Raw genomic sequence first — 26,388 nt, 5'->3', positions numbered from 1 at the left:
TGAGCATGATCATTTTGGTTCTGGTCCTCCTGGCCACCACTGTTCATTCTGTTTGGTTTTCCAGATTCTGGTTGGCCTATTTACATCAGATCCTCCTCACCCTGCTCCTGTCACTTCTAATAATTGCTCTGTCTTACTTGGTAATCTGCATCCTGAACCAAACAATCCAGCTTATTATGACCCTCTTAGCCCGGTTTCCGGCCCTCCTTTTCATGTTCCTATTAGTTTACCTAGTACACTTACTCTGCTCTTATAAGTGCCCTTGGTACTGCCACCCCTTCGGTCTTCCTAGTCCCTCTCCTGCTTATCATAGTATTGTGGACATACTTGCATGGTCCTTCAGGTCCTGATCTTTGTTGTCCTCTTCAATATGGTCCTAATCATCCTGACACTTGTCCTCCTGCTCTTTGCCCACATGGTTCTGCAATAACTTGGCCTGTCATAGACCATCCTAGCCTTTCCAAGTCCTGATGTTCCTTGGCCTCTGTTTCATGCTATTCTAAAAACTTCCTGGTCATGTTTTTCCAGGTTTAACTGGTCACCATTCCTATTTACTCCTACTTATAGTCCTTTTGATACTGGGTTTCCTGTTTCCTAGGCTCCCAGTCCTGGACCTTTTCAACCTCGTCACCTTAATTCTCATCCATCAATCCTCCTGATCCTGCTCCCCAGTTTTATCTAGTTCCCTGGTTTGCCAGTTTCCAATCCTCATGACCCTGATCCATGTCCATGTAGCCCTGGTCTTAGTTGTGGTACTCCTTTGTCTGGTATTCATGTACCGGGTCTTCTGGTGTTAGTTCCTCTGGCATTGGTTTCCCAATCCTTCCTAGTCGCCGGCTGTCTTGTCCCATCCTACTCCCAGTAGTCCACTCTGTTTCCTGGTTTGCCTAGTCTACCATGTCCTTGTCCATTTACCCATGGTCCCTTCTATCACGGTCCTCCTAGTAATGGTCCTTTTGGGTGTTGTCTTCCTCCTCCCTCTCTGTCTGGCCCTCCTACATCCCATTTTGTGGGTTATCCTGGTTCATATAGTTCATGTCAGCCCTGAATCTGTTGAGTCTGACACTCATGCACCTTCCGTTCCTTGTCCCAACTGGCCTAGGTTTTTTTGTCCTTTATAAGCCCTTGGTCATTCTAATCTAGGGTCTCCAGGTCCTGCTAGCCCTGGTGTTCTCTGATAATGCTACTCCTGGCCCTGGTTGTCCTCACCGCTCTTGACCTTGTCACTACACACAGGCCCTCATTGACCTCCCTGTTATTATGGTTCGGGCCTTCTGTTCCTTCAACCTCTGGTCCTTCTGTTCCCTCAGGCCCTTGTCCACCTGGTCCAGATTTCCCGGTTGCACATCCTCTTGGCCCTCCTGATCCTTCTGACCCTGGTTCCAATATTCCAAGTGCTGTGTTCATTGCCCTGTTTCTCATTTTCTATTTTCCTGTTCTCCAGTGGCATTGGTAACCCTGGTACATTAGGTCTCCCTGGGCCAGTCTTTCTTGTCCAGGTCCTTTTGGCTGTGGTCGTCCTTGTCCTCCTCCAAACCCTTATACTTATATCTGTCATCCTCCTCCTCCCACTGCTTCATTCCCCAACCCCCTGCAAAATGACTTTAGACAGGTACAGCCTCCAACTCATGTACTGAGTCGCCTTTTTCCTATGATCTCTGACTATATTTTACTTTCTGAGACTGACTTTCATATTCCTACGTTATTAGACTAATCTGTGAACAATACTGTTCGAGGGCACTTTTCTTAATCTTTGTTCTCAGGCATTTTTAGAAACGTTCATGCCTCATAAGTCTTTTGAGATGCACCTAAACGCCGCCGAATAGGTTTTTTTTGCAGTGGTATATAGCACTCACTTGGACTGAAGAGATTAGAGAACTTTACTCTAGAGCCAGAAAACACTTCACATTTGTGTGTGCTTTAGGCATGGGTATATTAAGTGATTTGCTGAAAATCTCAGAATGTTGAGAGAAGGCCAGCTTTCAAACATGGCTCCCTGTTTCCACTTTCTACCCAGCTACTCTTCCTTAAATTAAGTGGAATCATAAAAGACATTCTAAGCACTTAAGTTTCAAACACGCCATGGGACTAAACGCCATTCTATCCTATCTGTAGTAGATGACATGGCTTCACCGTGCAATACTGCAAGGTTGCATCCCTCACTGGGATGCATGGCATAGAGTTTTTTTCCCTACTTCCACAGACAGACCTCCGAGGAACTCCTGTCTTGGTAGTCTAAAGGTTTGAAGAGCTGTGTACTCTGTTAAGGGTCAAATTGTTTTCTGTGAGCTTGCCATGTGGATGAGTCTGTCTCTAGAAATAACATTTAACTACGGCAATATATTAGTAAATAAAACAAAAGCAAAATAAATTATTAGAAATGTAAACTGAAATACAAACTTTATCATTTTAATAAGAGGCCTATGTTATACTGTCCACCCTCTGACAATAGTCCTATGTTACTGAACCCCCACATAATACGCCTCACCTCTAGCTAGCTAAGATCATACCGTTTCTGGAGTCGATGATGCAAGGGCAGGGTTTGTTATAGTAACCCCTGAAATTCAATAACCTTTCTTTCTAATAGCTAAGACCTCTGGTTTGTTAGGTCTAGCGCTAGTCAAGACATTTTGATTTTATTACTATTATGGGATTTAAGGCAACTCTCTTCATCTATTGGTCAGTTTTGTATCATTCACATTTTTCTCCTGGCCACTACAGCATACAAGAGTAGGTCAGCCCATTTCAGCCACTGGCTAACTTCACTGTGAATGTCAGCATTCTGCCCTCTCACAAGGAGAACATCCACATGCAAAGTAGTTACCTTAAGTTCCAGGGACTACTATGGCAATGTGTGCTTTTTGAGACACCAAACATATTTATATTTTTGCTTTTAGCCAGTGTTTTTTTCCAGACTTACAAAGGCCAAGAAGCTTCTCCAGCAAGAACGTTTTGAAAAAACCATGAAGAAAAGAAAGAAGCGACCCCCCCCCCCCCCAAAATAAATAAATGCAATAAGAAACGCAAAAACGGTTTGTGAATTTTACACTTTTCAAAGCACAATTTAGGCTTTGGCAGATTCCTCCAGTATACTCAAAATGTAGATGTTCCTATGCAAGGGCCCTGACATAAATGCAACCATGCGACTACAACTCATTGGCATCCTGCTAAATAAAGGTCTACGTATGAGTCCCACTGTCTTCTAAGGCGCATTGGCCCTCACTAGCTCGAGGACAAGAGTCCACTGTGCACTTCATCAAGGGAACTTTCATTCACAAATGCAAAGCTTTCAATTATTGTTTGAAAAGTGTTGAAGAAGGAAATAAATGTGTTCAGAGGCCACCCCCGCGGCTAGGGGAGGGGGGCCTTTAGTGGGATTTCTGGGCCTGGAGAGTGAGTTTCGTTTCTCCAAGGCTTGTCATGGGGAGGGTCTCGCAGTAAGGTGAGATGCCAGGGTGGGCGTCTAAGAGCCCTCCCCCAAGTTGATAAAATTACTGCTCCCCAGGGAGCAGACCTCTTTCGTCTCTCGCCTCGGGGGGGATTGCAGGAAAGGCTAGCCGGATCAACAGTTGTGCAGGACAGGTCCGGTGGGGCTGGTGCCGATCTGTTGCGGCGCCGGTGCGATCTGTGAGGTGAGAGGCCTTAGCGTAGCGAATGTATGGCGGCTCGTTAGTTGCAAGGAAAGATCATACACAATGGGGAAGCGTGGCCCGGGTGCGCAGAGGTGGTGCTGTATTCGGGAGATGTGGCCTTCGGCAGGGGGTCAATTATTTATTTACGCGATTGTGTATAGCGCGGACTTTACCCGAAGGTGTTAGAGCGCTTCACAATAGAAACGGTAATGATGCGGGCCTTCGGCAGGGGGTCAATTATTTATTCACGCGATTGTGTATAGCGCAGACTTTACTCGAAGGTGTCAGAGCGCGAAGGTGTCAGAGCGCTTCACAATAGAAACGGTAATGATACATGAGGGGGAAATTACAAGGGAACAGATTACAAAAGCAAACGTTAGGTTACAGGACACGAAAGTGGCAATAGTGTGCAACCAAGATAGTAGCGAAGCAGGGCAAGACGTCGAAGGGAAGGGTGTGGCCAGGCCTTTATCCCGGGCAAAACGTGTGGGCATTTTCTGAATTTCATCATAATGCTGCTAGTGAGTCAACATTTAATTTAATAAATAAAAGGCGTATAAAATAATTTAAAAAAAAAATGAGTGCACATTACGCTGTCCCTAGTGCATTCTTAATATGAACTATAAAAACAACAGGGGGGCCTAATGGGGGCATACACTAAGGCAGAGGTCTTCAAACGTTTGTAGGTTGAGCCCCGCAGCTGAATTTTTTTTAGATGTTGGGCCCCCCCACCACCTGACAGAAATTCCTGGACTCGACCGCCACGCGCACATTCCGGGAATATTCAGCGAATAACATTCAATACAATAAGAGTGTTTAGTAAACTGCAGGTTCGGGAGTGGGTGTGGTGAAATGACAGAGGCGTATTGCACAGCTTAAAACACCACTTTTCAAGATACAAAGTGTGCAAATTGTTTTTACTAGGATTCTTTGTTTTACACATGAGGTGGATTAATAATAACACCACCAACATAAATGTGACAGGTGAGCCTGTTTTTCAGAGACGGTCAATCTGTGGATGGATTTTTGCTTCTGCCATCCTCAAGTTGTGCTCCACATCCAGTCTTGAACGGTACTTAGTCTTTAATACCGCAAGTGCTGAGAACCCAATCTCACGTAAATAGGACGAGCTGAAAGGTAAGAGAGTTTTGATAGCATTTTCTCCCAAAGTGAGGGTTGAGTAGTGTGCTCGTGTGACTGCAGGGTGAGGTACAGGGTGAACAGCGCAAGTGCATTGTGAGTGCAGAGTGATCACTGTGAGTGGAGTGTAAGTAGGTGAATGGTGTGAAAACAAGGTGATCAGTGGGAGTGCAGGGTGAGCAGTGTGAGCACATTGTGATCGCTGTGAGTGCAGAGTGATCACTGTGAGTGGAGGGTTAGTGGGTGAATGATGTGAGTGCATCGGGATCAGTGTGAGTGCTGGGTGAGAGTGAAGGGTGAGAATGAGGAGCAAGTGGTCTGAATGCAGGGTGCAATCCCAGACACTTGAAGTAACTCAGCATGTTATTGACAGCAGCATAGGATTTCAAATGTGTTAAACTATTGATATTATGGCAGTAACCAGGGATCAGGGTGGAGGAAATAAATAATGTGCTGATCCCTCAACAAACTTCCAGTCTTATAACTAGGGTTGCCAACTAATTATTTTGATGTCACAGATAGTATAAAAATAAGCAGTTACCTAAAGCTGTATTTTCAGCACTTGTCTGCGCATACTTTGAACAGCAAATATAAATAGAAAGAACTTTTAATTGTTTTCTAGAGCTGCATGAATGATCCAGGACTGATAATAAAAGGGAACAAAGATAGAAAAATCACATTACAAATGAATCAACAAAAAGAAGGGGGGACCGGGAGCTCGTTAACATTACAAATGAATACATACTTCTTATTTATAACCATATTTAGCAATTTGCATGCTGTTTAAACAACACATGGCTGGCTGGCATTTGGCGCACCTGCCTGTGTATTTTTAAAAGAAACTTTCAGGGATGTTTTAAGGATTTTGGGGCCTGTGGGCCAAATGTATTTTTGGGGCCCCTGTTAAGACCAGCTTTGATTTTATGATCCAGTCTCAGCTCTTTCATGCCTTCTTTGGTCAAATACTAAATGTGTGTACATTGGATATTCAGGGTTCGTGATGTGTGTTTTCAGTGTGTAACACAACAGCAGTTCACTAATATTACTGCAAATAATCTGTCACACCCTTCTATTTCTCATATGCGAGGTCATGTATACTTTTTATATGGATGTCGCATGACGCATAAACACCTTTTGTCTGCAAAATGTCTGTAATAGACTTTTACACTTTAAAAATGAATGATTGAAAAACGCTATTTACAACATTGTGTTTAAAAATGATTCAAGGTCATGAGGCAAGACTGTTGAACAGAGCTGGCTCTTTCAAACACCCCCACCCCCTTTGAAAGGCTGGGGCCCTGGGCCAGAGCCCACTTTGCCCATGCCTTAAGCTTCTCTGGAAACGTTGTCTCTGCTCTGAGAAGAGCTAACTCTCCCAGGAGGGGGTTAATTCACAGAGCTGACAGCTTCAGCTGCAGTGTGAGGCAAGGATTTTTTTCTGCTAAAACCGAAAGCCTGTCTGTTTGTTTTTGTTTTAGCAGAGGAGACTCCTTGCCTCCCACTGCAGCTGAAGCTGTCAGCTCTGTAATTAACCCCTTCCTGTGACAGTTAACAAGACAAAAGTACAGGCACCTCGTGCCTCATCGATCTCCCCTCCCTCCCCCTTCCACACAGGGAGTCCTCCAAGAAGACTTGCAGGGAACAAAGGTCAGATTGGCATGGAGTGCGCGCACCCCCTGGGATGGTGTCACCCCCCCCCCAGGGGGGCGCGCCGTACAGATTGAAGAACTCTGCACTAAGGTAAAGGAGCTCGACATTTACTAAGATGTGTTCAGGTAGGCAATCAAGCGGCATGGCGCAGGCGAACATGCTAGCCTGATATAGGGGGCATGAATACAAATTTAACTGCTTGTCCCGGCACGCTCACGCTTACCATTTCTGTACTGCGCCTCTGCTCTCTTTCTTCTACTCGCAGCAGGAAATCGTTGTTGGTGCCACGGTGCATGGAGAGACGAGGAGCGTTCCTCATGCAAAACGAGTCGCAGAGTTCCTCAGCTGAGATGTACTGTCTACAATGACACCTGTGGAAATTGGAGATATAGTCATCGGGATTCGTTGCCAACAGAAATACGTGACATATAAGCGAAGTTTATTCAGGTTAAACAATTCTTTAAAAACAGAAGGAAATTTCACCTCCAGACAGTGTTGCAAAAGTCACGAATGTCACCCTGACAAAACATCTGCAGAGAAATTATAATTTCGCACACCCCTAAATTCCTGACCTTCACATGGAGTGGAGGTAAGATAAAAGTGGTATTCAGAAAGAATACTTGGGGCTTTTCAACAAAGACCAACAATAAAAGGGAAAGACACTGTGAAATTCTAATTTAATTTAAGAAGCTTGTACAGCACGCAGCTACCCCAAAGGGATCTCCCGGTGCTAGAGGCAGGCACTAAGCAGAGATGCTAAGACAAACTGGAGACACAGCAACATACCAGGTGACACGGGCTCAGTCAGGGCAATTGAAAAGCGTGTTTTTTAGGTTTTTACGGAAAGTAGGCAACGAGTTACAGTTCCTGAGAGCTAACAGAAGAGAAATCCAGAGTTTTGGTCCTAAAAGGGAGAAGGGGCGCCACTTAATATGAGCCCAACGAAACCTAGGCATGGTAAACAGTGCTTGGTAAACAGTGCAAGGTTGGCTAATCTCAGCGATTGGGTGGGGACATAAGCAGACACCAGAGCTTGGATGTAAGAAGGGGAGAGTCTGTGTCTAGCTCTAAACATGGAACATAAGGCCTTGAATTTAATATGTTTGTCAACCTTGAGCCAATGTAATTTGTGGAGTAAGGGAGTGACAGAAACAAATCTAGGCAGCTGGAAAAAAGGCAGGTGGCTGCTTTTTGGATGATCTGCAACCGATGAATCAAGGATTTGTCAGTGCCCAGAATGCTAAGGTCAAAAGTCTCCCGGAAGCTGATCAGCTGGCATCCAGACCTTTTGCCCCTTTGCCATCCTTAAGTTACTTGCGGTCCTTAAGGAAGAAGGGCTCTCCCCAGCGACTCTCCTTACCCACCTACTTCCTCACCCCCTCTAACCACTCCCCACACCTATCCCCTACCACATCTCCAGAACCCAACTCCCCTAACTTGCAATTAAAGAACAATGCCTCCTTACTCAACTTCCTCCCCATGACTGACCTAGAAGTCCTTAAAATAAATGGCAATCTTAAACTGTCCTCCAACACAAAAGACCCCTTACCCTCTAACCTTGTCCCTGCCCTTAAGCACATCATCACCCCATATTGGACCACATTCATCAACACTTCTCTCTTCACTGGCTGTGTCCCCACCTCCCTTCAACTTGGACAAATCTCTCCGATAATCAAAAACCCCAATGCTGACCCCAATGACCTAAACAATCTCGGCCCCATCACTAACCTCCCCCTTCTCTCAAAGGTCCTTGAAAAATGTGTCCTACTACAACTAGACAAACACATCGAAAACTTCAACCTACTCGACCCCTTTCAATCAGGCTTCAAGAAAGGCTGCAGCACCGAAACGCCAATGCTCAATGTTGTCCATGACATCCACCACTCACTTGATAATGGCGAGACCTTCCTTCTTATCCTCCTTGATCTCTCTACAGCGTTCGATACAGTCAACCATTCAGCCCTACTTAATGTCCTTAGGACCCGTTTTGGCCTACAAATGGTTCATCTCCTACCTACAACACCGAACTCAGCAAATCAAAATTCAAAACTGTCTTTCTAACTCCACTCATGTCTCCCTTGGAGTCCCCCAAGGATCTATTCTCTCTCCCTCCATATTTAACTTCTTTATGGAACTCTTCAGCCTCATTCTTAAACAAGCAGGTATCAACTACCATCTCTACTCCGATGACACCCAAATCTATTACAAGATTAAAACTCATGCTGACATCTTACACCTGAACAACACCCTTACCAAGATGCCGCTCGCAGAGGAGTCTTGGATCCGTTTTGCCTGCTGTCTTCTGGAGCCCCGTTGGGCATTGGCATCTTTGAACCTGTGTGCAAGGAGCCCCGTTGGGCATTGGAAATCGAGTGGGGAGCTGCTGTGCAGGAGGACGGGACTGCGAGGCCCAGCAGGCTGTGCGTGTCCCATCGAGCACACCTGCCGCCTCTTCCCGTGACTCCGCCCCCTGCTGACCCGTGACTCCGCCCCCTGCTGATCCGTGACTCCGCCCCCTGCTGACCTGCTGACTGCTGATAACCCCTCGCGGCCCCCGCTTCGCGGGAGCCGCTCGCAGAGGAGTCTTGGATCCGTTTTGCCTGCTGTCTTCTGGAGCCCCGTTGGGCATTGGCATCTTTGAACCTGTGTGCAAGGAGCCCCGTTGGGCATTGGAAATCGAGTGGGGAGCTGCTGTGCAGGAGGACGGGACTGCGAGGCCCAGCAGGCTGTGCGTGTCCCATCGAGCACACCTGCCGCCTCTTCCCGTGACTCCGCCCCCTGCTGACCCGTGACTCCGCCCCCTGCTGACCCGTGACTCCGCCCCCTGCTGACCTGCTGACTGCTGATAACCCCTCGCGGTCCCCGCTTCGCGGGAGCCGCTCGCAGAGGAGTCTTGGATCCGTTTTGCCTGCTGTCTTCTGGAGCCCCGTTGGGCATTGGCATCTTTGAACCTGTGTGCAAGGAGCCCCGTTGGGCATTGGAAATCGAGTGGGGAGCTGCTGTGCAGGAGGACGGGACTGCGAGGCCCAGCAGGCTGTGCGTGTCCCATCGAGCACACCTGCCGCCTCTTCCCGTGACTCCGCCCCCTGCTGACCCATGACTCCGCCCCCTGCTGACCCGTGACTCCGCCCCCTGCTGACCTGCTGACTGCTGATAACCCCTCGCGGCCCCCGCTTCGCGGGGCCGCTTGCAGAGGAGTCTTGGATCCGTTTTGCCTGCTGTCTTCTGGAGCCCCGTTGGGCATTGGCATCTTTGAACCTGTGTGCAAGGAGCCCCGTTGGGCACTGGAAATCGAGTGGGGAGCTGCTGTGCAGGAGGACGGGACTGCGAGGCCCAGCAGGCTGTGCGTGTCCCATCGAGCACACCTGCCGCCTCTTCCCGTGACTCCGCCCCCTGCTGACCCGTGACTCCGCCCCCTGCTGACCCGTGACTCCACCCCCTGCTGACCTGCTGACTGCTGATAACCCCTCGCGGCCCCCGCTTCGCGGGAGCCGCTCGCAGAGGAGTCTTGGATCCGTTTTGCCTGCTGTCTTCTGGAGCCCCGTTGGGCATTGGCATCTTTGAACCTGTGTGCAAGGAGCCCCGTTGGGCATTGGAAATCGAGTGGGGAGCTGCTGTGCAGGAGGACGGGACTGCGAGGCCCAGCAGGCTGTGCGTGTCCCATCGAGCACACCTGCCGCCTCTTCCCGTGACTCCGCCCCCTGCTGACCCGTGACTCCGCCCCCTGCTGACCCGTGACTCCGCCCCCTGCTGACCTGCTGACTGCTGATAACCCCTCGCGGCCCCCGCTTCGCGGGAGCCGCTCGCAGAGGAGTCTTGGATCCGTTTTGCCTGCTGTCTTCTGGAGCCCCGTTGGGCATTGGCATCTTTGAACCTGTGTGCAAGGAGCCCCGTTGGGCATTGGAAATCGAGTGGGGAGCTGCTGTGCAGGAGGACGGGACTGCGAGGCCCAGCAGGCTGTGCGTGTCCCATCGAGCACACCTGCCGCCTCTTCCCGTGACTCCGCCCCCTGCTGACCCGTGACTCCGCCCCCTGCTGACCCGTGACTCCGCCCCCTGCTGACCTGCTGACTGCTGATAACCCCTCGCGGCCCCCGCTTCGCGGGAGCCGCTCGCAGAGGAGTCTTGGATCCGTTTTGCCTGCTGTCTTCTGGAGCCCCGTTGGGCATTGGCATCTTTGAACCTGTGTGCAAGGAGCCCCGTTGGGCATTGGAAATCGAGTGGGGAGCTGCTGTGCAGGAGGACGGGACTGCGAGGCCCAGCAGGCTGTGCGTGTCCCATCGAGCACACCTGCCGCCTCTTCCCGTGACTCCGCCCCCTGCTGACCCGTGACTCCGCCCCCTGCTGACCTGCTGACTGCTGATAACCCCTCGCGGCCCCCGCTTCGCGGGTGCCGCTCGCAGAGGAGTCTTGGATCCGTTTTGCCTGCTGTCTTCTGGAGCCCCGTTGGGCATTGGCATCTTTGAACCTGTGTGCAAGGAGCCCCGTTGGGCATTGGAAATCGAGTGGGGAGCTGCTGTGCAGGAGGACGGGACTGCGAGGCCCAGCAGGCTGTGCGTGTCCCATCGAGCACACCTGCCGCCTCTTCCCGTGACTCCGCCCCCTGCTGACCCGTGACTCCGCCCCCTGCTGACCCGTGACTCCACCCCCTGCTGACCTGCTGACTGCTGATAACCCCTCGCGGCCCCCGCTTCGCGGGAGCCGCTCGCAGAGGAGTCTTGGATCCGTTTTGCCTGCTGTCTTCTGGAGCCCCGTTGGGCATTGGCATCTTTGAACCTGTGTGCAAGGAGCCCCGTTGGGCATTGGAAATCGAGTGGGGAGCTGCTGTGCAGGAGGACGGGACTGCGAGGCCCAGCAGGCTGTGCGTGTCCCATCGAGCACACCTGCCGCCTCTTCCCGTGACTCCGCCCCCTGCTGACCCGTGACTCCGCCCCCTGCTGACCCGTGACTCCACCCCCTGCTGACCTGCTGACTGTTGATAACCCCTCGCGGCCCCCGCTTCGCGGGAGCCGCTCGCAGAGGAGTCTTGGATCCGTTTTGCCTGCTGTCTTCTGGAGCCCCGTTGGGCATTGGCATCTTTGAACCTGTGTGCAAGGAGCCCCGTTGGGCATTGGAAATCGAGTGGGGAGCTGCTGTGCAGGAGGACGGGACTGCGAGGCCCAGCAGGCTGTGCGTGTCCCATCGAGCACACCTGTCGCCTCTTCCCGTGACTCCGCCCCCTGCTGACCCGTGACTCCGCCCCCTGCTGACCCGTGACTCCGCCCCCTGCTGACCTGCTGACTGCTGATAACCCCTCGCGGCCCCCGCTTCGCGGGAGCCGCTCGCAGAGGAGTCTTGGATCCGTTTTGCCTGCTGTCTTCTGGAGCCCCGTTGGGCATTGGCATCTTTGAACCTGTGTGCAAGGAGCCCCGTTGGGCATTGGAAATCGAGTGGGGAGCTGCTGTGCAGGAGGACGGGACTGCGAGGCCCAGCAGGCTGTGCGTGTCCCATCGAGCACACCTGCCGCCTCTTCCCGTGACTCCGCCCCCTGCTGACCCGTGACTCCGCCCCCTGCTGACCCGTGACTCCGCCCCCTGCTGACCTGCTGACTGCTGATAACCCCTCGCGGCCCCCGCTTCGCGGGAGCCGCTCGCAGAGGAGTCTTGGATCCGTTTTGCCTGCTGTCTTCTGGAGCCCCGTTGGGCATTGGCATCTTTGAACCTGTGTGCAAGGAGCCCCGTTGGGCATTGGAAATCGAGTGGGGAGCTGCTGTGCAGGAGGACGGGACTGCGAGGCCCAGCAGGCTGTGCGTGTCCCATCGAGCACACCTGCCGCCTCTTCCCGTGACTCCGCCCCCTGCTGACCCGTGACTCCGCCCCCTGCTGACCCGTGACTCCGCCCCCTGCTGACCTGCTGACTGCTGATAACCCCTCGCGGCCCCCGCTTCGCGGGAGCCGCTCGCAGAGGAGTCTTGGATCCGTTTTGCCTGCTGTCTTCTGGAGCCCCGTTGGGCATTGGCATCTTTGAACCTGTGTGCAAGGAGCCCCGTTGGGCATTGGAAATCGAGTGGGGAGCTGCTGTGCAGGAGGACGGGACTGCGAGGCCCAGCAGGCTGTGCGTGTCCCATCGAGCACACCTGCCGCCTCTTCCCGTGACTCCGCCCCCTGCTGACCCGTGACTCCGCCCCCTGCTGACCCGTGACTCCGCCCCCTGCTGACCTGCTGACTGCTGATAACCCCTCGCGGCCCCCGCTTCGCGGGAGCCGCTCGCAGAGGAGTCTTGGATCCGTTTTGCCTGCTGTCTTCTGGAGCCCCGTTGGGCATTGGCATCTTTGAACCTGTGTGCAAGGAGCCCCGTTGGGCATTGGAAATCGAGTGGGGAGCTGCTGTGCAGGAGGACGGGACTGCGAGGCCCAGCAGGCTGTGCGTGTCCCATCGAGCACACCTGCCGCCTCTTCCCGTGACTCCGCCCCCTGCTGACCCGTGACTCCGCCCCCTGCTGACCCGTGACTCCGCCCCCTGCTGACCTGCTGACTGCTGATAACCCCTCGCGGCCCCCGCTTCGCGGGAGCCGCTCGCAGAGGAGTCTTGGATCCGTTTTGCCTGCTGTCTTCTGGAGCCCCGTTGGGCATTGGCATCTTTGAACCTGTGTGCAAGGAGCCCCGTTGGGCATTGGAAATCGAGTGGGGAGCTGCTGTGCAGGAGGACGGGACTGCGAGGCCCAGCAGGCTGTGCGTGTCCCATCGAGCACACCTGCCGCCTCTTCCCGTGACTCCGCCCCCTGCTGACCCGTGACTCCGCCCCCTGCTGACCCGTGACTCCGCCCCCTGCTGACCTGCTGACTGCTGATAACCCCTCGCGGCCCCCGCTTCGCGGGTGCCGCTCGCAGAGGAGTCTTGGATCCGTTTTGCCTGCTGTCTTCTGGAGCCCCGTTGGGTATTGGCATCTTTGAACCTGTGTGCAAGGAGCCCCGTTGGGCATTGGAAATCGAGTGGGGAGCTGCTGTGCAGGAGGACGGGACTGCGAGGCCCAGCAGGCTGTGCGTGTCCCATCGAGCACACCTGCCGCCTCTTCCCGTGACTCCGCCCCCTGCTGACCCGTGACTCCGCCCCCTGCTGACCCGTGACTCCACCCCCTGCTGACCTGCTGACTGCTGATAACCCCTCGCGGCCCCCGCTTCGCGGGAGCCGCTCGCAGAGGAGTCTTGGATCCGTTTTGCCTGCTGTCTTCTGGAGCCCCGTTGGGCATTGGCATCTTTGAACCTGTGTGCAAGGAGCCCCGTTGGGCATTGGAAATCGAGTGGGGAGCTGCTGTGCAGGAGGACGGGACTGCGAGGCCCAGCAGGCTGTGCGTGTCCCATCGAGCACACCTGCCGCCTCTTCCCGTGACTCCGCCCCCTGCTGACCCGTGACTCCGCCCCCTGCTGACCCGTGACTCCACCCCCTGCTGACCTGCTGACTGCTGATAACCCCTCGCGGCCCCCGCTTCGCGGGAGCCGCTCGCAGAGGAGTCTTGGATCCGTTTTGCCTGCTGTCTTCTGGAGCCCCGTTGGGCATTGGCATCTTTGAACCTGTGTGCAAGGAGCCCCGTTGGGCATTGGAAATCGAGTGGGGAGCTGCTGTGCAGGAGGACGGGACTGCGAGGCCCAGCAGGCTGTGCGTGTCCCATCGAGCACACCTGTCGCCTCTTCCCGTGACTCCGCCCCCTGCTGACCCGTGACTCCGCCCCCTGCTGACCCGTGACTCCGCCCCCTGCTGACCTGCTGACTGCTGATAACCCCTCGCGGCCCCCGCTTCGCGGGAGCCGCTCGCAGAGGAGTCTTGGATCCGTTTTGCCTGCTGTCTTCTGGAGCCCCGTTGGGCATTGGCATCTTTGAACCTGTGTGCAAGGAGCCCCGTTGGGCATTGGAAATCGAGTGGGGAGCTGCTGTGCAGGAGGACGGGACTGCGAGGCCCAGCAGGCTGTGCGTGTCCCATCGAGCACACCTGCCGCCTCTTCCCGTGACTCCGCCCCCTGCTGACCCGTGACTCCGCCCCCTGCTGACCCGTGACTCCGCCCCCTGCTGACCTGCTGACTGCTGATAACCCCTCGCGGCCCCCGCTTCGCGGGTGCCGCTCGCAGAGGAGTCTTGGATCCGTTTTGCCTGCTGTCTTCTGGAGCCCCGTTGGGCATTGGCATCTTTGAACCTGTGTGCAAGGAGCCCCGTTGGGCATTGGAAATCGAGTGGGGAGCTGCTGTGCAGGAGGACGGGACTGCGAGGCCCAGCAGGCTGTGCGTGTCCCATCGAGCACACCTGCCGCCTCTTCCCGTGACTCCGCCCCCTGCTGACCCGTGACTCCGCCCCCTGCTGACCCGTGACTCCGCCCCCTGCTGACCTGCTGACTGCTGATAACCCCTCGCGGCCCCCGCTTCGCGGGAGCCGCTCGCAGAGGAGTCTTGGATCCGTTTTGCCTGCTGTCTTCTGGAGCCCCGTTGGGCATTGGCATCTTTGAACCTGTGTGCAAGGAGCCCCGTTGGGCATTGGAAATCGAGTGGGGAGCTGCTGTGCAGGAGGACGGGACTGCGAGGCCCAGCAGGCTGTGCGTGTCCCATCGAGCACACCTGCCGCCTCTTCCCGTGACTCCGCCCCCTGCTGACCCGTGACTCCGCCCCCTGCTGACCCGTGACTCCACCCCCTGCTGACCTGCTGACTGCTGATAACCCCTCGCGGCCCCCGCTTCGCGGGAGCCGCTCGCAGAGGAGTCTTGGATCCGTTTTGCCTGCTGTCTTCTGGAGCCCCGTTGGGCATTGGCATCTTTGAACCTGTGTGCAAGGAGCCCCGTTGGGCATTGGAAATCGAGTGGGGAGCTGCTGTGCAGGAGGACGGGACTGCGAGGCCCAGCAGGCTGTGCGTGTCCCATCGAGCACACCTGCCGCCTCTTCCCGTGACTCCGCCCCCTGCTGACCCGTGACTCCGCCCCCTGCTGACCCGTGACTCCGCCCCCTGCTGACCTGCTGACTGCTGATAACCCCTCGCGGCCCCCGCTTCGCGGGAGCCGCTCGCAGAGGAGTCTTGGATCCGTTTTGCCTGCTGTCTTCTGGAGCCCCGTTGGGCATTGGCATCTTTGAACCTGTGTGCAAGGAGCCCCGTTGGGCATTGGAAATCGAGTGGGGAGCTGCTGTGCAGGAGGACGGGACTGCGAGGCCCAGCAGGCTGTGCGTGTCCCATCGAGCACACCTGCCGCCTCTTCCCGTGACTCCGCCCCCTGCTGACCCGTGACTCCGCCCCCTGCTGACCCGTGACTCCACCCCCTGCTGACCTGCTGACTGCTGATAACCCCTCGCGGCCCCCGCTTCGCGGGAGCCGCTCGCAGAGGAGTCTTGGATCCGTTTTGCCTGCTGTCTTCTGGAGCCCCGTTGGGCATTGGCATCTTTGAACCTGTGTGCAAGGAGCCCCGTTGGGCATTGGAAATCGAGTGGGGAGCTGCTGTGCAGGAGGACGGGACTGCGAGGCCCAGCAGGCTGTGCGTGTCCCATCGAGCACACCTGCCGCCTCTTCCCGTGACTCCGCCCCCTGCTGACCCGTGACTCCGCCCCCTGCTGACCCGTGACTCCGCCCCCTGCTGACCTGCTGACTGCTAATAACCCCTCGCGGCCCCCGCTTCGCGGGAGCCGCTCGCAGAGGAGTCTTGGATCCGTTTTGCCTGCTGTCTTCTGGAGCCCCGTTGGGCATTGGCATCTTTGAACCTGTGTGCAAGGAGCCCCGTTGGGCATTGGAAATCGAGTGGGGAGCTGCTGTGCAGGAGGACGGGACTGCGAGGCCCAGCAGGCTGTGCGTGTCCCATCGAGCACACCTGCCGCCTCTTCCCGTGACTCCGCCCCCTGCTGACCCGTGACTCCGCCCCCTGCTGACCCGTGACTCCACCCCCTGCTGACCTGCTGACTGCTGATAACCCCTCGCGGCCCCCGCTTCGCGGGAGCCGCTCGCAGAGGAGTCTTGGATCCGTTTTGCCTGCCGTCTTCTGGAGCCCCGTTGGGCATTGGCATCTTTGAACCTGTGTGCAAGGAGCCCCGTTGGGCATTGGAAATCGAGTGGGGAGCTGCTGTGCAGGAGGACGGGACTGCGAGGCCCAGCAGGCTGTGCGTGTCCCATCGAGCACACCTGCCGCCTCTTCCCGTGACTCCGCCCCCTGCTGACCCGTGACTCCGCCCCCTGCTGACCCGTGACTCCACCCCCTGCTGACCTGCTGACTGCTGATAACCCCTCGCGGCCCCCGCTTCGCGGGAGCCGCTCGCAGAGGAGTCTTGGATCCGTTTTGCCTGCTGTCTTCTGGAGCCCCGTTGGGCATTGGCATCTTTGAACCTGTGTGCAAGGAGCCCCGTTGGGCATTGGAAATCGAGTGGGGAGCTGCTGTGCAGGAGGACGGGACTGCGAGGCCCAGCAGGCTGTGCGTGTCCCATCGAGCACACCTGCCGCCTCTTCCCGTGACTCCACCCCCTCTATCCACAGTCAGCATAAGACCTGAAGTTATTACGCGTCAGCGGGACGCGTGTGCGGGACATCACCCGGGACAAAGCCCGGACTAAGGGCGGACCCTCTGAGACCCTCAGAGGCCCACAGAGACTGGACTGGGCCAGAATCCCTGGTCGATTACTGAACAGCCTAGGACTATTGTGCAAGTGCTTGGGGGGTACATTATATTACCAATCATTATGTCAATCGAAATACTAACCCCGGAGTTGCCTGGCCCTGAGAAGCCGGTGAGTTTGATAAATGGGAAATTAGATAATTACTTTAAGAAAACTCTCTTGGATTCTCCAACTACCCCCACCCTTGAAGAACTTCGGGCTGAGCGACGGCGGTCGGTTGAAAGCCTAAAGAATAGACCATTCCCGGTGTCACCAGTGTTAATTAGCTCTACAGGGGACGGAACTCTTACTGAAAATATCTGCACCCCCTCGCAGGACAGCATCCCTCTAATATTTAGAGAGGAAACACCTACGAGCGAATTTGAACCCTTAGGCACTACTAGTAAATTGTCAACCATTGCTACCACTCCCAGTACAACAAAATCTATTGTTATAACCAAAGCACAAATTACCCCTATCCCTAAACAAACAAAAGTAGTTAAAAGTAGGGCAAAAAAAGTCACGCCAGTTAAAATCTATGGCCCTCCTCCGACAAAAAGGCGTAAAAAATCTGACCTTCTAAAGAGGAAAATTAATCATGCAGACTTTGGCATTAAAAAGGACGACAGTACTAGGGGAGGACGGGTTAAAGTAACAGACAAAGGAAGGATAGTTATATCACCTACGCATCCATGTGTAACTCCCCTTACCGACCCTGTCATCTCCACCGCCGACAGCCCCCCCGCGGTGGTGACGTTACAGGAACCTTCATACAGGGCCTTGATCGATAGCATAGAGTCTATAATGAGGACCTATACTCTGGCTATCGTAGATAGACTTAGTAAATTAGAAGACAGACTTGGGAAGATAGAACATGAACTGGGAACCAAGATAGTGACTAATAAAGTGTTGCCTAATCCCCCTATACAAACCCCAATTTTACCTTCTTCATCAGGTATTCTTGCTATAACTACTATACCTACCCCTGTTCAGACTACCATTCTGCCTCAATCCTCAAATAATATGAGTGGAAGTACATCAGGGAGTAACCCTGGTGGACCTAACAGTAAACCCACATTGTCCCTGGCTGTAACGTCTAATGGACAGCGGAATAATCTTGGTCAAGCCCCAGGGAATAAAAATAGAGAGAGAGGAAACGAGCGGCCGGCTCGAGGTAATTATAACAAGGGCCCCCTTCCAGAACTTCCACCAGAAGCTGTACCCTTTGTAGTAGTCCTTACTGGGGTACCAGAGCTGGAGAAGAACAAACGGGAGGGTTTTGCCCAGTTGTAAAATAAAATATCGCATTGGTTAAGTCTACACAGACCTATTGCAAATAATATCAATGGAGAAATTGTCCATGTCCGCCGCCTTCCTTGGCTGGGAGGAAGACCTAAAGATATTGAGGGAGACATAGTGGTCATTAATTTTAGAGATCAGAATGCCGTCCATTTTATACTTAACTGGCCGTCTGACCACGGAAGTAAATCTATTACCCCCCGTCCCCTAACATATTTTTATCTTCGCTCAGTGGTGTTCCCACCTAATCATCAATCACAGCGAGCCCCCCCGCCCCCGTTATTGAGGCAAATGCTCTCAAACCCATATCGTCCACCTGTCTACAATAACGGCCCTATATTTAACGACAAGCAACCACCTATAGCTGTAGATCTGTATGGGTGGAATACTATAGGCCCAAGGTACAACTCCCTAACACACAGGAGAATGGATCATCTCAAACCTTTTACACCCCTAGATACCACCAACAGGTTTGACGTGTTTAGTGGCCTGGAAGACTGTGACTGATGCCATCGAGCCACAGGGGAGGGGGATAAGGAATTCTGTGGAGACACAGGGGGAGACACGGGTGTAGGCACGGGGGAAAAAGGCTCAACTGATATTAACCCACCCAATGGGTACAATGCTACTTGTAGCTCTGGGGGTAATACACGTAATTCTGGGCAGCTTCACTGTAACTCAGATACTCCTACCCCGGCCAATGGAAGTACAAGTCCGACCCGACTATCTGAAGACCCCGTGCCAGGGGAAGTAACCCACGTCCACACCTTACCCCCACCATCTATTGAGGCTGTTAGTCTAACAGAACGGGGATATAAGATGGCGAGTTGGAATATTGCTGGGTGGAATAACAAGATAGATCGTCTAGGATGGTTAGAATTTATAACCCAATTTGACATCTTGTGTCTCCAGGAGACTTGGGCGGCGAAGATGTCTATCTTGATGGGTATGTTGCCTATAATTGCCATGCTCAGCCATCCAACATGGGGAGAGCCAGTGGTGGAATGGTGATATTGCTCTCTGTGAGGTTACCGGTTCGAGTAAAAAACCACCGGACCGTCGGTCTGCACTCTCAGTTGTTGTGGTTACAACACAGGAATGGGCGAAATGTTTTAGTTATAAACCACTACAACAATGTCTTTAACCACTCAAAAACAGATATGGTTGATGAACTTGAAGCGGAGGTGGAAAGGTTATATGGGCGCAGTGATGTGTCTTTTGATATTTTGTGGGGCGGAGATTTCAACATTCACATGTGCCCATTTGTTGGCAAAAGGGTGTGTGGGTATGGGGATGAGGTGGGGGAAGATCAGACCCATTTTTTACACTCGGTTTATGGGGAATCCCTAAACACTCTTATGCTTAAAATGGATTTATGCATTATGTTACCTGGCGTAGACAGTGAGGGCAATTCGGTACCGACCTTTATTGGTAGGAATTGTGCCACGGTTATCGACTACCTCATTGTCTCCTCCAGTATTACAGCTTTGTGTTCCTTACCCGTAATAGTAGACCCAGCCCTAAGCGATCATAACTGTCTAACAATGTATCTCTCCTTGTGGGGGGATAAAGTAAAGGCGTTACATGGTGCAGTGACAGATGTAGTTCCACATAGACCCAATGGCCCTAGAATTAAATGGGGTAGGCAAAATGAGGAACATTTACTATGTACCATTGTGTCTGCTTGTATAGATGAGGTGGAATGCTGTCTCGAACCCGAAAAGGATAATGCTGATATTCTAGCTAGTTTCGACATCATTAATAAAAACATTGCAGAAATCTTAACTGGAAGAAAACCAAAGGGCCCTAGGATTAACGGGGGATGGTTTAACAGGGAATGTACTAAATCCTTACAAAGACTCAAAGTTGCTCTTAAGGGTAAACCCAGAGATAAGGAAGCAGTTAAAACCCTCAGAAGGGAATACTCAATTCATCTGAGGGATAGGAAACAGGAACTAAGGGAAGAGGCCTGGAACAACCTGACTAAGGCAGTGGATCTTAAGGATACCAAGCTCTTCTGGTCCACTGTCAATAGTCCCTTCCTCCAAAATGAAGAAGTCCCGGTAATGTCTGCCCAGGTATCTGAGGAACAATGGGTGGCTCATTTTACTAGTATTTTTAACCCCGAAGGACTAGCTGTAGGGGGTGATAGGGAAACCCTGGCTTTTATCCCCATACCTCTTAATATCACAGTCTCTGAGGTGGATGCTGCCATCCGGGTCAGTAAGGGGGGAAAGGCGCCGGGCCCTGATGGGGTACCCGTTGACCTTTATAAAGCCGAGGTTTCCATATGGAGCCCATTGTTAACAAAGGTTTTTAATGCTGCTGCAATGATTGCGGCCCCACAGACTTGGGGGGAATCAATCATTATCCCGGTGTATAAAAAAGGGGAGAGGGGTGAGGCAAAAAACTACCGCCCGATTTCTCTCCTCACTGCTTCCCTAAAAATTATGAGTAGGGTATTACTGAGTCGCCTGGAGGAATGGGTAGAAGATAAAGGGATCCTTGCGGATTCTCAGTACGGATTCCGCAAGGGGTTAGGCACCATAGAACAGTGCATTAATTTAGACCTTATTATATGCAAATATACACGGGCTAAACAAGGCTCGTTGTTCCTTTGCTTTGCCGACCTGACCAGTGCCTTTGACTTGGTTGACCATGGCCTTCTGTGGTCAACCTTGTTGGACATGGGTGCTCCACAGGATATTATCTATTTCTTGGCCCAACTTTATAGGAATCTGACGGCTAAGATACGATACGGGCAATCGGGGGAGTGTACATCCAGTATTAAAGTAGGTTCTGGAATTAGGCAGGGATGCGTCCTTGCACCTCTTCTTTTCTCCCTTTTTATTAATGCAATCGAGTCGGAACTACGGACCATCAGTGCAGATGCACCGTCTGCTGGCGGCTTTTCCATCCCAATATTGCTTTACGCGGATGACGCGGTTCTGCTCTCACAAACCCCTCTAGGGTTGCAAAAACTTATGAATAAATTTGCAGATTTTATTAATGGGAGAAAACTAAAAATTAATAATTCGAAAACTTTTATAATGCCCTGTGGGAAGAAAATTAAAAACTTAAGGCCCTTCACAGTTATGGACCAAACTATAAAAGTGGTGGACAAATTCTGTTATCTGGGTATCACTTTTAACAGTGGGGGGATGTGGACACCTGAAATGATTAATGTAAGAGCCAAAATGGCCAAGTGTTCTTTTGGCATATTTAGGTTTGCATCCAAGTTAGGCTCAAGACGGATACCAGACATGTTGTACCAATATCGCCATAAATGTGTTGCTCTGGCCCTATATGGCTCAGGAGTGTGGGGCCATTGTAATAACAACATGCTCCAGGTTGAGGAAAACAAATTTGTCAAAAAACTCCTGTGTTTACCATCTTCTGCCTCAACAAAGCTGATCCATCAGGAGGTTGGTCTAGAACATCTATCTGACTTGATCAGATTAAGACCCCTGTTAGTATGGAGATCTATATGGGCTAAGGAACAGACTGGTTTTACAAGAAAGATTATTTTAGATTGTCTTCACATGGACAAATGTTCCCGCATCCCCTGGCTTAACTATATTATCCGAACATTTAATGATGTTTTTAATCTCACGGTGCGTGATAACCCTTCTTGTGTTTTAGATATCCCGAAGAGTGAGATTAAACATGAATTTCTGAGGGTTAGCATGGTGAAGCGTAACGCAGCTACTGCTCAGTTCTCCTCACATGTTTTTTACGACAGAAACACTAAGGAAGAAATGGGGCTTTCAGGATACCTTAAATTGGTTACTATCCGATCCCACCAATATGTATTGACAAGATTACGGATGGGGATTGTTCATTTGCTTGTTGCGTATCCTGTAATGAAGACCTATACTACTGCCCCCTGTCCGTGTGATGGGACCACAAAGCAAAGTACGGAGCATTTTTTATTGTTATGCCCTCTTTATCTCCACCTTCGAAAAGTATATCTGAAACCGCTTTTCAAAAAATATAATGTATCCACTATTGTATCGGCCATGGGGCTTTTATTTGGACTTAATTCACAGGACATCTGTTTTTTTACTGCTGTATATATTTTAAAATCGATAAGCTTGAGGAAAAGCACCCTTTTTTGATATGTGATTAACTTAAAACCTGCTGTACCCTCATGTTTTATTACTTATGTATGTATGTACTTTTATGATTATTAATCAATGATCGAATAAAGTTTTTGAATCGAATCACCCTTACCAAGATCCAATGGTTCCATTCCAACCATCTCAAACATGACCCTAACAAAACCGAAATCATTCTCTTCTCCACAAAAAATAACCCTCTCCCTGCTCAAACCTAGATCTCTGACCTTAACGCACTCAACTGCTTACTCACCCTGTCCAACTCCGTCAAATCTCTTGGTATTTCTATCGACAACACCCTAACCCTTAACGTCGACATCAAAACTCTGCTAAAGGATCCCTCTTCACTCTCCGTCACCTCAAGAAAATCAAACCCTTCATACATACCGATGACTTTAAACTTGTAGTTCAGTCACTTGCTCTTTCATGTATTGATTATGGTAACGCCATCCTCGACGGATTCCCCTTGCTCCAATCAAAGCTGTGCTCAACCTTGCAGACAGGCTCATCAAACACTGCAAACGCTTTGATCATCTATCACCGGCTCTCAAATCTCTTAAATGGCTCCCTATTGAAGGCAGATCTGCCTACAAAACTGCCTGCAGTACTGATAAAATCCTCCACCAAAACACTCCTCATTGCCGGCACCACACGACCTCTGAGAAGCACCAACACCCTCCTCCTAACCCCACCACTGCATAAAAAGAAAGCCACATAATCACGCTCCTTCTCTGGTAATGCCCCTGTCATCTGGAATGCCCTCCTAAAAAACCTGCGCTGTAACCCTTCCTATTTCAGCTTAAAAAAAGACCTCACAATCCACCTCTTCAGTTGTTAATGCAGATCCTAACCTGTGACGGGATGTATGATTGAACAACTACTTCCTAAACCACAAATTCCTTAACCACGAAGGCTAAACAACGAGGAATGCCGAACAACTACATTGTTTACGAGTTCCTAAACCACGAAATATATTTAAATTGCTCTTTACTCATTTTCACCACTATGTTCTTTTTTATCCGCATGTTTATGTTTATAAAGCCTTCATTTCCATACGCTCCATTTACTGCCGTAGAGCCGCTTATTCACTGCCCCAAAAACCTTATCAAGAAACCCATCTGTGACAGCCCAGTCCAGTCCAGAAAAGTCTCCATAAGACCCTTGGGTCCACACTACACACTAATGGGGGCCCTGTCTCCGCCGCTCCTCCACTCTCTGAATCCAGCCTTGTTCGTGGGGCTAGGAAGGTTTGGGAAGCGTCGAAAGGCAGGGTGGAGGGTGCTCATTGGGGGGGGGGACTGGAGATGAAAGACGCTCTGAGGAGGAGACATCTGAGGGTCTTAGGGTATCTCTGCATGTGTGGGGAGGGGCTGAGAGACCGGGGCTGGGGTGGCAGAGCCTGGTGTCCAAACAGAGCATGCTGAGGAGGGAAGGAGTCACGGTCTATTTTTATACCCCGGTCGGAGGCAGAGTCTCATTGTATTAATATTTCCCCAGCCCTGCATGCTCCATTTCCATAAATTACTGGAATTGGTAATTGGCAGGATGTATTCAGAACATATTATATATATATATATATAGTGGAAATAAAGTACGAAGTACGAAGGACTGAGAGGAGACGTGAGCACGTGATTGGCCAGTAGGTGGCGTAGTCGCCAAATAAAGCATCTGTAGAATGTTGAATGAAGACTCGTGGATGAAGACACATGCCTTTTGCCGAATGACTCATGTCAGAGGGGCTGCAGACATGGTTTTGTGGTTTAAGTAAGTAGTTGTTAAGGAAGTCGTGGTTAAATGATTGGTCGTTGTTCGGGATTCGTGGTTCAGGCCATTCGTCATTCAAACTTCATTGTTTAGGATGTTTCCCCTGTGACGTGCACTTGATCTCCATTTCACCATTTTATATTTGTCCACTAATATTTGTCCACTTCCTGAACATCATCTACCTAATTACTTGATATGTATAGCTCTTGTCCCTTGTTTACTTGATATGTATAGCTCTTGTCCCTTGTTTATCTATTTTATTTTTTATATTTTGCATGTTGTTTTCATTATCTTTTATCTACTTGTATGCCATGTTTGGCCCAATTATTATTGGGTGTCCTAACCTGTGACCTGCACCTGATCTCCAATCACCATGTTATATTTGTCCAGTAATATTTGTCCATTTCCTGATTTTCACCTACCTAATTACTTGAAGTGTATAGCTCTTGCACCTGTATATCTATTTTGATTTGTGTATTTCACATGATGTTTCATTATCTTTTTATCTACTTGTATGCCATGGTGGCTTTATATTATTTTCTCATGCGATGCACTCTGATACCTCTGGGTCTAGCCAGCACTATATAAAACTTTTAAAACAAAATAAAAAAATAAAATAAAAAAGGAGACAAGGACAAGCCGCAATCCTATCGTCCAATCTCCCTTATCAATGCTGTAGTTAAGGTCCTGGGTCGAGTACTTCTATCTAGACTATCTTTGTGGGCCACAGATAATCATATCTTATTGGAAGTCCAATACGGTTTTTGGGAAGGCTTGTCAACATCGGAGCAATGCCTCAATCTTAACCTCCTGATTTCCAAGTATACTGTGGCCCAATCAGTCACCCTGTATCCCACGGGGTATCCAGTCAAAAATCTTTAAAGCCGAAATCATATCCTTGGAAAGGTCCCGGTCTTTCCCTATTTGGGAGTGTTATTTGATGACAAGTTACAGTGGGAAGCCTTCTTAGAAGGAAAGCAGAATAAATCCCTGGGTGCCATCCCTAGTTTTGTGAGTAGATTGGGTACATGGGCCCTGGAGGTAATTTTAAAACTGTATAAGTCCAAAGGTATCTCAAGAGTAGTATATGGTAGTGAAATATGGGGGTATGTGCCCCCACACAGGTTACAGGTGGCAGAAAATAAATTTCTGAGCCGAATCCTACGAGTCCACCAAGGTACGCCAGTTTGGTCCGTACATGAAGAGTTTGGTTTCTTGGCGAACCAAGTGGCAATTAAACTCTTAGTGTGTTGGATAAAGATTTGGACATCGGATCATAAAAATTTAAATCGCATGATTGTATCGGACTGTTTGAAATTGGAGCATGGTAACAAAATACCTTGGATACATTACGTAAAGGAGTCTTTTCAGGCTATAGGCAGGTCAGATATCTTTTTTGCACATGACACTTTAAGTAAGGTGGACGTTAAAACTATAAAAGACCTACACCACACATTTTTAATAGTGAACCGTGAAAATCTTGAGATTTTGAGCGCAGCAAACCCTCAGTTAGGGCATATGCAATGTTAAAATCGGTCCCGGGCATTGAACCATACTTTTTGGCCTTACCTAGTTCTCCCAACAGATTTTTTATCACCCGTTTTAGATTTAACCTGTTCCATCATCTTCTAGCATCCCCAGCTGGTTTCTTTCCCTCACCAGATCAACAAGGTCTCTGTGGCTGCAATCTTCGATCTCCTCAGGACACGTTACATTTTTTTCTATTGTGTAAATATTTTTAATTCCCCAGAAAACGTATCCTCCGGCACTTGTTAAAAAGCTTGGGGCCTCATTTATGAAGGTCTTGCGCCACCGATGCGTCACTTTTAACATGGGAAAAAGTGACGCATCGGTGGCGCAAGGCCTTCATAAATAAGGCCCTTGGAGTTTAGGCATGCTAAAGTGGCCCTCTTGCATTTACAGTTGTTGCCCAACCCTCTCACACTCGGTGCAGTGTTAAGTTTCTTGTGGGCCGCCTATAAATCTAGATTATCCAGAATGTATTGCTTTTTGAGCTGCCAGTTTCTATCTATTCGTATTGTTTTAAAATGTTACTGTATTAGTATGAATTGTTTGCTTATTTATTATATGATGTACTGTATCTTTTATGATCGCAGTGCATCAGAATAAAGAAATACATATATATATATATATATATATATATATATATATATATATATATATATATATATATATATAT

The 26,388-nt window shown here is 50.8% G+C and overlaps 1 protein-coding gene across 1 annotated transcript in view; it reads right to left on the bottom strand.

The window, feature by feature from the left end:
* Positions 1-26,388, bottom strand: part of LOC147732424 (uncharacterized) — a 2,559,122-nt gene that overhangs the window by 616,994 nt on the left and 1,915,740 nt on the right. Inside the window, exon 84 of the mRNA XM_086954262.1 lies at positions 6,646-6,793. Within this exon, the coding sequence (XP_086810388.1) occupies positions 6,646-6,793 (148 nt within the window). The remainder of the gene's footprint in view (positions 1-6,645; positions 6,794-26,388) is intronic.

This window comes from Lissotriton vulgaris, chromosome 2_1 (genome assembly GCF_964263255.1).
Source record: "Lissotriton vulgaris chromosome 2_1, aLisVul1.2, whole genome shotgun sequence".
Taxonomy (NCBI): Eukaryota; Metazoa; Chordata; class Amphibia; order Caudata; family Salamandridae; genus Lissotriton; species Lissotriton vulgaris.
Note: the sequence above shows the minus strand (reverse complement) of the source record. Positions and strands in the feature narration are given on the sequence as shown.